Source organism: Gossypium arboreum, chromosome 13 (assembly GCF_025698485.1).
Source record: "Gossypium arboreum isolate Shixiya-1 chromosome 13, ASM2569848v2, whole genome shotgun sequence".
NCBI classification, from domain to species: Eukaryota; Viridiplantae; Streptophyta; class Magnoliopsida; order Malvales; family Malvaceae; genus Gossypium; species Gossypium arboreum.
In genome coordinates, this window is record NC_069082.1 from 123,787,196 (window position 1) to 123,803,052 (window position 15,857).

Here is a 15,857-nt window from a genome sequence, read left to right on the forward strand (position 1 = left end):
TATCCATTTATCCTTAATTAAGCTAAATTTACTTCATTAAACTCTAATTAACCACTCGACTAACTTCATAAATATTTTTAATAATTATTTACTAATCTATTTTTCAAAAACGGAGACCCGAAAATACATTTTTCTGATAACCTTAAAATTCGAGTCGTTACAACAAGTCTCAATGGAAGCTCCCCAGATGAAGTTACGACAATAATCTGATTTGAGCCGTGATAAACGATGAACAAGTCTCATTTGTGATTAGCCATGGATCAACAATTTATTTTGCTACAAGGTCTAAGTATTCCCACAGTGTCTTCTTCTTCGCCCTTTAAGTAATTCCATAGACAATGGTTAAACCAAATATGAAAAAGAGGTATAGATCCTTGTACCTTACAATGGACAAACTGTGAATGATTTACAAATAGCATCTATTACAATAGAGTTCTTCCAACAAAGTCAAATACCTCTAGCGAATCCTTAAGCTTTGATTCGGTGTTGATACTAGAATCCCAATTATATGATCACCTTATCCGCCTTTACCCACTAACACAAGTTTGGATGAATGCAAACAAATCCGTATTGTGCTCACGACAATATTTCTTTTATCAAACTGAACTTAAAATGCTCACATCCTTGACAGTTTCACCCAATTGATGGAAAATTTAAAACCATAAATATTATTTTTTAAAAAAAAGAGAGGAGAGTTTGTTAACCTGATCAGGCATCAAGCTTACTAAATTAACATTGGCATCAACTTTATTCGAGCCATTCCTTTTGTCCAACTCAACACTACTAGAAAATGTCTTAACAGTGACAATTTTTTTTCATCCAAATTTCCGTTACTATTATAGTTTATTTGTAACACCCCTATACCATGTTTGACTCAGGGAACCTGATATAGGAATATTACATTTGGTGCCAAAGTAATTCTTGGCTAATCACTAATATATTAGAACATAAAAACGGATACTTAGAACATACTTAATATTTTTCCTAAGTACATGTTATTCTATTCAAAATTTTAAAACATACCCTGTTGTTGCTTGAAGATGTGATGAGATGAAAGCTTGCAATCTCAAAATTCAACTCTTCAAAAATTCATGTACCTAATCTGCGCACGGAAACAAACCGTACGCTGAGTATACACCCAGTGGTATTACTATAATTCAAATACTTAAGATAAAACAATATATATACATATTAAATCTTACCACTATTTTACCTTTAATAAATCTTTCATGCATTTAAACTTTAATTTTAATTTAATAATATATATCTTAAATAGCTTTTCTTCATTTTAATTTATATATCTTCTTACTACATCAATATCCATTTCATGTATTTCATTAATAACCATTTCATAAATCATTATTTAATAAATTTCATTTCTATATCTCAATTCAATAACTTATTCTCAAGAAAATATTCATTTCTATTTATAATCAATCAATAACAATCAATTGTTCGGTTCTTTAATATAATCATTCAAGAATCATCGTTATTCAAGTAACATTAGTCTTTTAATAATTATTTAAACCAACATTTTCAATAAAAATAATTATAATTAATTCATATGATTATATTCAATTAACTCATATACTATTTCATTATTTCCTATTCATTCTATTTTCACTTCTTATTTCAATATCTCGGTTTCAATTCATATTTCAATTCATAATTTCACTCTCATACTTTCAATAGTTCAATCGATCAAATTCATTCGATTTTTTTATTTAATTTATTCAACTGATTTCAATATTGATAATTCGATATTTGACAATTTCATGAACCTTATAAGTTCATGCTTCAAATCTCATGTCTCAATTCAATTCACAATTCAACTCATAATTTCTTTATCATATTTTTAATAGTACGATTAATCAAATTTATTTAATTTTCTCATTTCAATTATTCACCCTATTAACAAACCCGGACCTTGGCGGATACACGAATCCAACCAACACACCAGTAAGGGACTTAGTGCCTCATCGCCTTTGTCAAGTAATGTGATATGATCAAGACTCGATTACCTCATCGGATTAAAGCTCAAGTAATAAGATAAAGATGACACACAAGGTGCCTCATCGACTTAGTGTCGAAGTAACAGTACGACACTTATAGTGCCTCGTCGACTCAAGGTCGAAGCATCCCTGAACACTTTCAATCCTATGGCATGTCAACTATATCCGACTCAACCCGACTAGTTAATAGGGTATTCAAATCATTTTTCTAATGCAAATTCACTTTCAATTCAATCACAATTCAATTCAAATTCACTTTTTCACTTTCTAATCAATATACAATTCAATACCAATAAATATTTTAGATAAGCACATATAATCATACTTTGATTCAATTCAATCCACTTTTCAATCAATACACAATTCACATATTCACCATGTTCATAATTTAATTTACTTTTATTCAATTCATATTTTCGATTCATTTTTCAATCAAGTTCAAATCACTAATCACTTTTCAATTAATAAACATTTCAAATAATCACATATTTTCTTCATTCAATTCATTTTGATTCAATTCAAATCACTTTTAATTTCTAATTTGTTTACATTTAATTTCAATAGCCATAAACACTTTTAAATCAATTTCATTCAAATCAATATCATTATTTCAATTACTTTCCTAAATTTATCTACCATGCATTTTAATTAAAATATAACAATTAATAATAAATAGATTTGAATTATAGTAATACAAACCCGGATTTATTCGATAACTCCTCGACAACTTTTTCTTTTCCTTTCGGTGCCGATGCCTCAGGTTTTTGCTAGCTACGAAAATTAAAATAATTATACTATTAATTACAGCACTAATTATAATAAATAATTGAATTTCTAATCAATTCCTACCTTATTCCCAATTTAATCCTAACTAATTTTACTTACTTTTCTAATTCAATTCACACTCTATTTCTATTCAAATTTCAACCATACTCAAATTTAACTATTAATTTTTCAGCATATTTTCTTAATTTTGAATTTTCCTCAATTTAGTCCCTACAGCATAAAACTTATAGCTTACTTCACAATTTAATCCATTTATCAATTCTAACTTGGAATTCTTTCTATTAAATCCCTAATTCCATAATTTGTCCAACATGAACACTACTTGAAAACCTATGAACTCTCAAAATATCAACTTAATTTCATCAAAACCTTGTTTTAAAACTTTTAAAACATCAAATTTAAGTAAAAATAACTTAATTAACTTGCCAATTTAAACTTCAAGCTTCAAATACCTAGTTTTTCCTTTTTATTTTCTTTCTTTCTTTCCTTTCCCCTGTTTCGGAGGCTCACTGTTCTTTCTCCTTTCTTTTTCTTTTGTTTTATTCTTTTATACCTTATATATACACTTTGTTTTATTTATTTACTTAACATATTTATTCTAAATACCTATTAAGTATTTAATTATATATATACAAATGTACACCATCAATATCATACAATGGTCATCATTTATTTTATTTTTCACACAAAATCTTATAATTTAATTATTTAATTAACAATAATATAATTTAATCTAATTATCTATTACTTTAATATTAAGTAAATAAATTATTTTATAACAACTGTACATATATCTATTTATTACAAATGTACCAATATTTTTATTACAATTGTCATTACTCAATTTGTTTATTATACAAAATCTCATAATTTAATTATTTATCTAAAAATATCTTTTAATTTACTAATGATAAATAATAAATAATAAATATGTTATGCTTAATTAATAAGCAAATTAAATCTATAATTTACAATTGTATGCTTATTTTAATTACACATATATCTCATAATTATCACACATTTAGCTTCATTTTAATTTATTTTATAATAATAATAATAATAATAATAATAATAATAATAATAATAATAATATAGTTATAATAATACTACTAATAATAGTAATTAAATCTACTTGCCGCCTCAACCATTGAGAAATAGTTTATTTGTCATTGTGATCTCCCTTTCTTTTTGTTAATCTATAATTAAACTTTTACCCTTAATTCAATTTAATCATTTTTCCTAATTACTCTTAATTAAGCTAAATTCACCTAATTAGAACCTAATTAGGCACACCACTAGTTTCATAAATGTTTCTAATAATTATTTACGAACTCATTTCACTAAAACGGAGGCTCGATACTGTACTTTTTCGATGCCCGTGAATTTTGGGTCATTAAATTATTAGTGGTTAGCAACTGATTAATGACAGAAATAACATTTACTACTTAACCATTGACAGAATTTAGTGACGGAGTGTAACAAAAATATGATGGAAATTATATCCTGTCACAATTACAATCCCAATGTTTGGAGATTATTTCTCAACAACCTTTTGTGATGAAAATTTCTGTCACAAGTATTGAAATTATAAATAATGACAGATTTTGTGTCGGACATGTGATGATTTAAATAATAATTTTTTAAAAATAACTTTATTTTTAATAGACCCACATATTTAATTAATTACTTTTAAAATAGAATGTTATTTTAAAAGTAATTTTAAAATAAATTTTAAATCTAATAAAATCTATTCTAACAAATTTAAATTATAAAAAAAAAATTAGCCTTAAAAAAACATGAATTAAAGAAAACATGAGACGCTTTGTATTAAAAAAAATTCAAAATAAAAGTTTAGAAAAGCTTTGCATGGGACATTGATCATTGATCATGAGGTTTGAGTATGGAAAATAGAGAATTCAGTGAGCTGGTAAGTTTCTTAATCTTTCTGTATTCGTGGATTTGAGAAAAAGAGAAGCTAAAGATTTCTGAAATCTTTGAAAAACTTATGCATGTTTCTGGATTATGGGTTTTAAAGCTTGAATACCTTCTATTTAATTGGTATATTAATGGTTGTGCTTAGCTGCCAAGACGAAAGAAGCTCTTGCATTTGAAAAAACTAAGTTAGCGAGTGACAAGTTATAAAAGTAACATATTTTAATCCTATTCTTAATGCATCTTTGGATGATTAATTATGCAAATTAGAGAATTTGATGCTCTTAATTTTTTCAATTCATGTTTCTATACTTAGGAAAGTATTTGAGAGCGAAAGGAGCGGAAAACAAGCCAAAATCAAACAAATAGAGCTGTTTTCAGGAGTCACACAGCCTAGGCCTAGGCCTGGGCATTTCCACACAGGCTAGGCACATGTGAGCCACACGGGCTGGCCACACCCCATGTGCCAGCCCGTGTCGATTTTGCACCCTGCTTCCCAAATACGTGGAAAAACCTAATTTTTAAGCTTTCTGAGCATTCTAAAGTCTATAAATACCCATTAAAAGAAGGCATAAGGGGGCAATCAGAGAAGATAGAAGAAAACACTCGAAGAACACCATCAGAGCCAACTCGGAAGCGGATCTCTATCAAGATTAAATGTATCTTTTTAATTTCTTTCGAAGTTTTATTGAGTTTCTTTATGTCTCATGGTTTTTCTAACTTTGAGATGTTTTCATTCAAGATTGTGAACTAATCCCCTAAATACCTAGGGGAGATGAAACCTATAATGAATCTTATTATTTAATTTTCGTTTTACACAATAAATACTTGATTTTTGTTCTCAATTATGTGTGCTTATTTCTTGTTTTAATATTCTCGGGATACTAGATCTAGCATAATTGAGTGGAGTTGCATGCAATCCTAGAAACAGGACGACATAAACCTACCATATTAAAGTCAAATATAATAGGGGAATCCATAGATCGAGTTAATGCGACAATAGGAGTTTTAATTAGAAAGAGATTTTCAATTAATCAACCTATAGTTAGTTGTTCTTACTCTCGAAATAGATATTAATATTATTTAGGGATTTTTATGGATTAAGACACAAGTGAATAAATCGTTTAATTCAAATTTATAATAATAAGTGAAGTCTAGGTGAATTCTTTCCTGGGTATATTGTCTACCTCATTAGTTATCTTTGATTATTTTCTTATTTCACTCTCTATTGCGTTCTTAGTTAAATTAGTTTAGTAATTTTAGATTAAAACACAATCACTCCAATTTGTAGCTAAATAATAAGAAGACCGTAATTATTATTACTTTTAGTCCTCGTGGATATGATATTCTCTACTCACCATGACTATACTACTGTTCGATAGGTGCGCTTACTTTAGTCGTATTTATAGTTAGTTTAGTAACCATCAGCGATGACGAAGGTTAGCAGGTGAGTTTCTGTACTCCACTATTTTGGAAGCTATTTTGGTTGTTGTGCTGCTTGTATGTTCTACTCTGAGTTCAGTTTGAGTTTTATGGTTGAATAAAATTGTGGTTGAATGAGAAAGTTAAGCATGCATAAAGCTATGAAATTACATAAATGTTTGCAAGTATGTTCTTTGAGTTGCGTAATAGAATTATGTATCGATAAATTGATATGTTGCGTACTCCATGATGATATGAATAAGTAATATTGGTTGTAATAATATGCGTGTTATGGATTATTATAAATGTGAAGAATGGAGAGAATTATTTGGTGGGTTAGTTAAAGATAGGAAAATTGACGTAATAGAGGAATAAGTGGATTGAACGAGAATAGGAGTCAGTGAAATATGATATTGGTCGGTCATGTGAGTGAACATATAGGTGTTTAAATTAACAGGAGGAATTGAGGAGGTTGGTTGGATAAATGGTGTACTGAATCTACGGAGCGGCATCATAAAAATGATCTGCTAGCTCTACAAAGCGACATCCTAGAAAAAGATTTGCTAGCTCTATGAAGTGACACCATGAAAATGGTTTATTAACTATTCAGAGTCGAAAATCCACGGCTAGCCATGGCATGATCCAGTCGAGAATAGATTCACCCTCATGGCAAGATTGAAGTCCACCAAGATAGCAAACAGGGAAACTTGTTAGGGTATATACATGAAAACCACTACATAACTTGCGTGATGGAAAGTCCGTCATAATAGTTATGGTGCATACGGAGCGCTGGCAAGTTGTGGATGAGAGGCTCCGCCAAGATGCGAAGGCAAGAGGAATGTGTGAAAGTGTCTTGTACGTGGATAGACATGGAAAAAAAGATTTTTCTTTTGAGTGATTGCAAGTATGTATCCACCATTAAGAGTCCACTAGAGGTAATGAGCAAGCTAGCATTGGTTATGAGAAAATGAGACGGTTCTCTAGATTTTATTTCTAACTGTTTCTTGGCAAAGAGGTCGCCACAAAAGGGAAGTCCACCAATAGCTATCTTATGTGGAATGCCCACTAAGGACTAACTGCTCTGTAAAGTCCATTAAGGAGTATCGAATGAAAATGATGTCCGTTAGGACTATCCAGAATTAGAAAGTCCGCTAAGGACTATTTTATAAATGGGAAATTCGTCTTATACGATCCAATGAGAAGATAGACCACTGAGGACTATCTGATTAAGAGAATATCTATTTGGACTATCTTGAAGATGGAACATCCAATGGGACTATCTTACAAGTACAATTTCGCAAGAAAAACGTAGTACTTAAATATCCGCCGAATATTATATTTGAAATCCATATACAAGGATGGTAGTAAATGGGTTTTCCCTCAAAAAATGGTATACGCACAAGCTAAGTTATGAGAAAGTGGACAATTAGATAATACAGTAAGTAGATTTTGGATTCGAACGATTGCAAGTCTGCCAAGAATAGACGAAGATCTGTGCATCTGTTTTCATGGCTATCTTTTAATGAGTCAAACCAGGAAAGTAAAAAAAAAAAAAAGTCTGAGCTGAAGCTTGACAAGACAAGTCTCAAAAGAGGGTTGACAAAAAGAGTAAGGTTATGACCAAATCTGCCCCGATATGTTTGCCAGTGATGTGTTCAAGAAGAACGTATAAGCTTCGACCACACCAGCAAAATTTCATGAGCTTACATGAAACTCTAGGAGTTATTTACGTGCATTACTTCCTATTACTCATAATGTTAATAATATTAATATGTTATCATTTAATAATTGATATATGGAATCTCACTATATTCATTTGAACTTACGAGTGGTTTGCCTTAAGTGCAGGATCTAAGTCTCTTATGAAAAGTATGGGAAGGGACCAAGGCAGATCTCGCAGATCATTATGGACTTCTTTATTCCAGTGTCAGGCATATAGAAGGGCACCCTTATAGGCTATTTAGTTCCAGAATCCTTTTGAATTTGTTCTAAAATCCTTGTGAATTTGTAATTAAGCAGAATCCAATTTTTCAGAATACATGTATAAGTAAATTCAGTGGATGAGTATGATTGTAAAGAACATTAATCTACTTAGTTAGGTAATCATATAATAAGAGGTTTAATGTGATGTTAATTTATGGAAAGATTATCGATAATTAATTAATTGGATTAAAGTTTTATGATAACATAGTATTAAATTTAGCATGAAAATTAAATAAATTAGAAATTTGTTGTTAGATAATACGGTTCAATTATGACGTTCAGCACCCGGACCCAAGTGCCCGACGATTGGGTCCGTGAAGTGGCAAGGTGCAAGCTATAGCTAAAACTTTGGTGCATGCACATTCTATCTAGTTTGCATACTAGTCTTTTGTTTAGTTCCTTGCAATTTCATTTAGTTAAGAATGAATTTGGTTTGCTTTTGTTTTGATGTGTTTTAAGTGCTAATTGACATAATCAACTTATGTGCAAGCAAAGTTTTGCAAGTTACAAGGTTATTAGTGGGAGTCGTTAAAGGTTTGGTTGTATTTGACATTGATTTGACAATATATGATATAAGAAATGAAATACATATTGTTATAAGAAAAGAAAATATAAATATAAATTTTACAAAAAGAATTTCAACTATATTTATTTAAAGGAAGAAAAATTTACTAATTTTTAACTATATTTACTTAAAGGAAGAAAAATTTACTAATATTAAAAATTAAATGATATAAGAAAAATTTTAACTACAACTACTCATTGTGCGGCATGGTCCCGTACTAAACTCTAACACATATCATTTGAGCAACGTCTTTGCTGTTGTTTTTGCTCCTTAAAACTATAGCCCTTGGATGATGAAGTTCTGGCTCAGGCTGATCGGATCAATTTGTGTAAATCATATAGTAATTCAAAATTATCAGAAATGTAATAACACGTCAACTCTGAAATTCAATTTGTGTAAATCTTTTCGTCAGTCCAAAACATTTTGATGATGATATTCACATGGAAAAATAGAAGACGGTGTGAGCACGAAAAGAAAGGCGGTCCCGCTTTATGTGGATCTGGCAATCGATGGCTTCATTAGTCAATAGTCAACTCTGAAATTGGTTAGCCTTGAAAGTGACCCACTTTTACTATATACTCGTACGCTTTCTATTTTCATCTGTGGGGAAGTGCTATACGAAATCTTGCTCCATTGTGAAAGAAACCCAAAGAAATGGTGATGGCAGATGAGAATTTCCTCTTTTTTTGCTCTTTCTCTCACAACCTACTGTTCAAGTTCAACAAAAGTGATGGTCCTTTAATTTGATTTAAATTTCCACCTTCTGCAATGATCCAGTCCAATCTCTCTTTGTCTCTTCAAATCCAACTTTGTTACGGTCAAGGAAGTTGCCTCTTTTGTTTACACAATTGAATAGAGTTCCAGTTTTCTCCGAGAACAAAATAAATGTTTCCCACTAACAGTACAAAGAACGATAGTTTACTTACGTAATCTTGACGTAATCTAGACGTGTTGATGTTGCTTTACATATTATACAACTTTCACGTTTCTAGGCAAGAGATTGATTTTTCAATGGCTTCTAATAAACCCATTTATTTCTTCTTCTTCTTCCTCCTGCTGTTTGTCTCATTGAACCTGCAAAGCTCAGTCTCACAAACATGGATCAAAGCTGGTTACTGGGACTCTAGCGCTTCCCTTCCAGTTTCTGATATAAACTCTGCTCTTTTCACTCATCTTTTTTGCGCTTTTGCTTTTGTAAACTCAACCTCCTATCAGCTCTTTATCAACTCCTCAAATGAACAACATTTCTCTAACTTCACCAGCACTGTAAAATTAAAGAATCCATCCATTACTACTATTTTGTCCATTTGGGTTGGAAGAACTGAGTCTACCACCTTTTCTTTGATGGTTAATGAAACTTCTCGTCGAAAATCTTTCATTGAATCTTCAATCAAAAGAGCCAGGCTTTATGGTTTTCATGGTTTAGACCTTTGTGGAGTTGAGCCTAGGAATGGCATCAATATGACCAGTTTTGGTACATTCTTGGACGAGTGGCGAGCTGAGGTAGCATCCGAGTCAAGAAACTCCGGTAAGACACAGTTGCTATTAACTATGTCGGCTAATCGCTTGCCGATTGTCAACTCAGTGAGTTTTCCTATTGAGTCTACAAAGCTAAACCTGGATTGGGTAAATATTGAGGCATATGACTACTATGTGCCAACATTAGATAGGTTTACTGGTTTTCATGCTGCTTTATATGACCCATTAGGAAGGGCCAACACTGATGATGCTATAAAGGAATGGTTAAAGAGAGGATTCCCTGCTGATAAGCTAGTTTTAGGTTTGCCTTACCATGGCTATGGATGGATGCTTGTTAACCCTGGTGACAGTGGGATTGATTCAGCAGCTTCAGGGCCGGCTGTCACCATTGATGGTTCAATGGGGTATAAGTCAATCAAATCATTCATTCTAAATTATGGTTATGGCGTTGAAGCTGTGTATAATTCTACTTATGTCGTGAATATTTGCAAAATCGGGTCGGATTGGATCAATTTCGATGATGTGGAAGCCATTAAAGCTAAGGTTTCTTATGCCAAGGTAAAGGGTCTACTTGGTTACAGTGCCTTTCAACTTTCCAATGACGATAATTGGGTGCTTTCACAAGCTGGTAAGATGGTTCTCTCCCTATAGAACATATCAATATTTTCAGAAAATACTGAATTTTCAAACATTGACTTGGAAAAGGACTTCAACTAGCATTATCTCTTGCCTCTATTTGGTATATTTGACTTGGAAAAATACTTTACCTGTCATTTCTTTTTGTCTCTTTTACGGCATTTCAGTTGGACAATATGCCACATAGGTGTCTTGTCATTATTATGCCATGTTTGCATGCTAAAAGATTAAAGAACAGAGCTAAAGTTTGCTAAAATTCTGAAATCTTTACAAAACATTGAACTGTAATTAATGTAATGAGTAATGTATCGATGTTCCGCAGCTTGTGGAATAGGCAACAGTCAGCCAAAGAAACATCGATTATTGGTTATTGTTTCGGTTACAGTTGCTGCAATGGTTTTCCTGATGATAGCTATCATCTGTTACCTGCAAAAGAAAATATTCAAATCACAAGGTAAGATTGGACATGTGAGAATCTGCAATGATTCCAAACAGTTATCGAACATTGACTCGACAAGGTTTCAACTGCAGGGCTTTGTTGTGCATTGAAAATGTTGGTTTCTTGGATAACCAAAATATCAGCTGAAAAAAGGCATGAAAATGATGATCCTAATCTCCAAGTTTTCAGTTTCTCTAGCATTAAAGCTGCCACTAATAACTTTTCAAATGATAGTAAGCTCGGAGAAGGTGGATATGGACCTGTTTACAAGGTAATGTACTATTACTCTATTAGCCACTTCCGGGGACTTTGCGGCCATGTATAATGTGTTTGAAGAACCACACGTTTGCCGCTTACCTGCAGGAGGTTCTGGAATTCCAAGTACATTCAAAGGATTAATCGTTTATCATACCTTTGTTTGGTTTTTAAAACTACTAACTGCAATGTGGATTGTGGACTATAACAGGGAAAGTTACCAAACGGACTGGAAATAGCGGTGAAGAGGCTCTCGAAAAGCTCGAATCAAGGGTTCGAGGAGTTCAAGAATGAGGTCACTCTTACAGCTAGGCTTCAACATGTGAATCTAGTTCGAGTTCTGGGAATTTGTACTGAGAAGGAAGAAAAATTGCTGGTTTACGAGTTCATGCCAAACAAAAGCTTGGATTTCTACCTCTATGGTAACAATGCTTAATTTTTTCAACTTAGTATGAGTGTTAAAGTATATTTTTATGGCATGCATGTTATTTCATAAACTTCTTAAGCAAAAATGACACATTGTTCATGCACTTAACCGAGGCAGATCCCTTTAAAAGGCATCTGTTAGATTGGAGAAGACGAGTCTCGATAATCGAAGGCATTACTCAAGGGCTTCTATATCTCCAAGAATACTCAAATTACACTATAATTCATCGTGACATAAAGGCGAGCAATATCTTATTAGATTATGAAATGAACCCAAAGATATCAGATTTCGGGATGGCTAAGTTTTTCAAGAAGGATGAACTTGAAGCAAACACCGGCAGAATTGTTGGGACATAGTAAGTGAATCAGACGGTCTCAAATGATACATATCCGATTGTTTTCCATCTTTTCCATTGAATCTATACATAGTTATTAATTCATTGATTCAATGCAGTGGCTATGTTCCTCCGGAATACGTTAGGAAAGGAATATACTCAACCAAGTATGACGTTTATAGTTTCGGAGTTCTACTTCTGCAAATTATCAGTGGCAAGAGGAATTCGAGTCTGTATGGATGCCATGAAAACTTGAATCTTCTTGAATATGTAAGTAACTTTGAGACACTTTTTTTTCTTCTCCATTTTGCAGTACGAATTTTGGAAAATGTATAATGTTGAATGATAATATCCAGGCATACGAATTGTGGAAACAAGGTCGAGAGGCAGAGTTTTTCGATGCATCACTGGATGATTCCTCTTCGTCATGTAAGCTCATTAGATGTATGCAATTGGCCCTGCTATGTGTGCAGGAAAATCCTGCAGATAGGCCGTCAATGGTGAAAGTTTTTACGATTCTCAAGAACGAAAACAGTGTTGCAATCTCTGTACCTAAGCAGCCTGCATATTCAATAACAACATACGAAAGGAAGGAAAGTATAGACATTGGGAGGAAGAAAGTTTTTTCTGTTAACGATGCATCGATAACCCAAGTGGAACCTCGATGACTGACAGCTTATGCATTTGGGAAACATTTATGTAAAAGGATTATGTTTTTTTTTTTTTACCAACCTTTGATCATGCAAATATAGATATTAAAGATTGGAGCAAGTTGTTGAATCTATAGCTTTAATGGTGATTGATTTTCAAGCCAAAAAGAAAAGGAAAAGAGGAAAATTTTCATTACAAGCTGAAGTTGGAATAAACAACTGACCTTATATTGAGTCTGGGTTTTCATTTTTTTGCGCATGAAAGCTGCATGTCCCTTCAAAACTTCAACTTTGTTACACGTCAGGATATTTTCCTCTTTCTTTACAATATTCAAAGATTTTCATATTTTCTTCAACAACGTATATTTTCCGCTATGCAATCACCATGAAAACAGAGAAATAAGGAACCAAAGCCCTCGACTCCCAAGTCCAAACCACACCGTCAGCAAGAAAGAAGGTATGAACCCCACACCAACAGCTAGTGATGTTAAAATTAGTACCGTATTGATCACTTGAATTAAAAATCGATAATTAATTATTTACTAATTTAAACTTTGAAGAAAAATGTAACAACTCGATATCTTTAAAATATATATATAAAGACTATGAACAAACTTATCAATTGTGGTTTCATTGTCTCCTGCTATGATTATATCATCACAAATGTAACATCATTTGTGAATTGAACAAACATCGATGCATTTGATCGAGATAATAATGAAAATAACGGTATCATCATTTGATATAGCCCTTAAAGATTGCTTTAACCTGTAAAGTGCCTCATAAAATTTACATGTTATAGCTCAATTTTGCCCCATTTACAACTTAAACCTGAATGCCCATTTACATTTTACAAAACCCATTTACATTTGAAAACCAATCAAAACAAAACCCAAAATTAATTACCCTTAACCCGTAACCCATTACACTTAAACCCATAACCCAATACTTAAACTAACCCAAACAATAAACCCAGCAGAAACCCAAAATCACCCTAGCCCAAAATCGAAAAACCCTAATCTTCCTAAACCTAGCTGCTGCCGACTCAGCCTCTGCCACCACCGCCTCTGTCACGTCACTGTTGCCACCGTCCTCAAGTTGCATCTGCAAGAATTAAAAGGAAAGGACAGCAAACATAAAATAATAAAGGGAAAGCATTTGTAAAAGGCTATAAAAGCCATCAAAACACTAAAAAAATCAGTCGAAACACAAGCAAAACAGCAGGCAAGTCCGATCAAGGTAGCAAGTATCCATTTTTATTTTTGTTCTTTTTGATCCTGATAAAGGTTGAGAAGGATGAATGCGAAAGCGGATCGTAAAGTTTGTCAAAGTCGCAAATTTGACTTAGGGCTCTAGACGTTTGGAAAGAAACTTGGATTTTTGACACAACCTGAAACGAAATTAAATCCAAGTTAGATAAAATAATTAAAACAAATAATAAACCAAAGATTAAGAAAGTGAATAAAGAAGATAAATGGAAAGATAATGGAAAGATAGAACGTGGCGTGTAGAAGTCCTAAGAAGCCTTGGAAACACGAAGAATCCACAACCCCCTTCAAGCGGCTCTAATTTCCCCTCCAAGATAAAAACCTTGGCAAGAAAAAGTTTGAAGATGATCCCCACAATCTAAAAAGATTGTTAAAACTCTTCTAAAAGAAACAAGAGAAATTCTTGAAAAGAAAAAACTCAAAGAGAATTTATTAACTCAAAAGAGAAATAGAATAATAATCAATTGTCTCCCTGTGTACAATGCAAAGGCCTATATATAGGCTAGATAAATAAATCTAAATAAAACTCCTAAGTATACTAGAACTCTAATTTAATCTAAACAAGAAGTAGTTTTAAACTAAACTTTCTTGTTAACATAAAATTCCTAAATAACTTAAAATACTTAATAATTATCAAAATTCGGAATAAAATAATAATAAAATAATAAGAGCTAATAAACAAAATATTGTGCTTATATATAATAAAAATTAAGCCTAAAACTTAAACCCAATATGAAATGTCTAAGCTTGTAAGATCAATTGGGGTTCTTGAAGTGAAATGCTTAAGCTTGTTAGCATTTTCCACATGGGCTTGTCGTCATAGATTGAGAGTTTAGGCCCACAAACATAATTAGTCTCTTCTAATTCATCATTACTCCGAATTTATTGTCTTGAAACTTCAACTCTTCTTCTTGAATTTTTTTCGTGATAAAGTCTTGAACCACTAAGTTGAGTTTTGACTTTATTTGTTTGGATTTGGATCTCGTAATTGGGCCTTGAGGGAAACTAAACTCATCTCTATTATGGCCTTTGAATTGGGCTGAGTTACTCGTATCATTCCCCTCTTCCACAAAAGGATTCGCCCTCGAATCTGCAATATCAAAATGAGAAAGGTCAGCGACATTAAAAGCGACACTAACATTATACTCATCGGGAAGGTCGATTTGATATACATTTTCATTAATACGCTTGAGTACTTGAAAAGGTCCATCGCCACGTGGGTCTAATTTTGTTTTGCGTTTAGTTGGAAATCGCTCTTTTCTCATGTGGACCCAAACCGATCCACGGGCTCAAAGATAATTTGCTTGCGCCTTGTTAGCTTTGTTGGCGTTGTTTCATTTGTTTTGGCGATTCGTTGTCTTGCTTTCGCATGCATGGATTTCACCAATTCAGCTTTCTTCTCACCATCTAAACTAGAATTGTTTTCTATAGGCAATGGTGCAAGATCAAGTACGATTAGTGGATTAAAACCATAAATAAGTTCAAATGGGGAATATGCGGTTGTAGAGTGAATAGATCGGTTATATGCAAACTCAACAAATGGCAAATATTCTTCCCAAGTTTTAAGGTTCTTACCACAACAGTCAGTAGTAAAGCACCTAAGACTCGATTGACTACCTCGGTTTGTTCATCTGTTTGGGGGTGACATGTAGTAGAATATAATAATTTA

The 15,857-nt window shown here is 32.4% G+C and overlaps 1 protein-coding gene across 1 annotated transcript; it reads left to right on the forward strand.

The window, feature by feature from the left end:
• Window positions 1-9,308: 9,308 nt before the first annotated feature.
• LOC108463221 (wall-associated receptor kinase-like 10) lies at window positions 9,309-13,154 on the forward strand. The gene is made up of 7 exons (XM_017763163.2): window positions 9,309-10,807; window positions 11,138-11,269; window positions 11,347-11,525; window positions 11,721-11,931; window positions 12,054-12,291; window positions 12,390-12,540; window positions 12,627-13,154. The coding sequence occupies exons 1-7, from the start codon at window positions 9,655-9,657 to the stop codon at window positions 12,936-12,938; spliced, it is 2,376 nt and encodes a 791-aa protein (XP_017618652.1). The 5' UTR covers window positions 9,309-9,654; the 3' UTR covers window positions 12,939-13,154.
• Window positions 13,155-15,857: the final 2,703 nt, after the last annotated feature.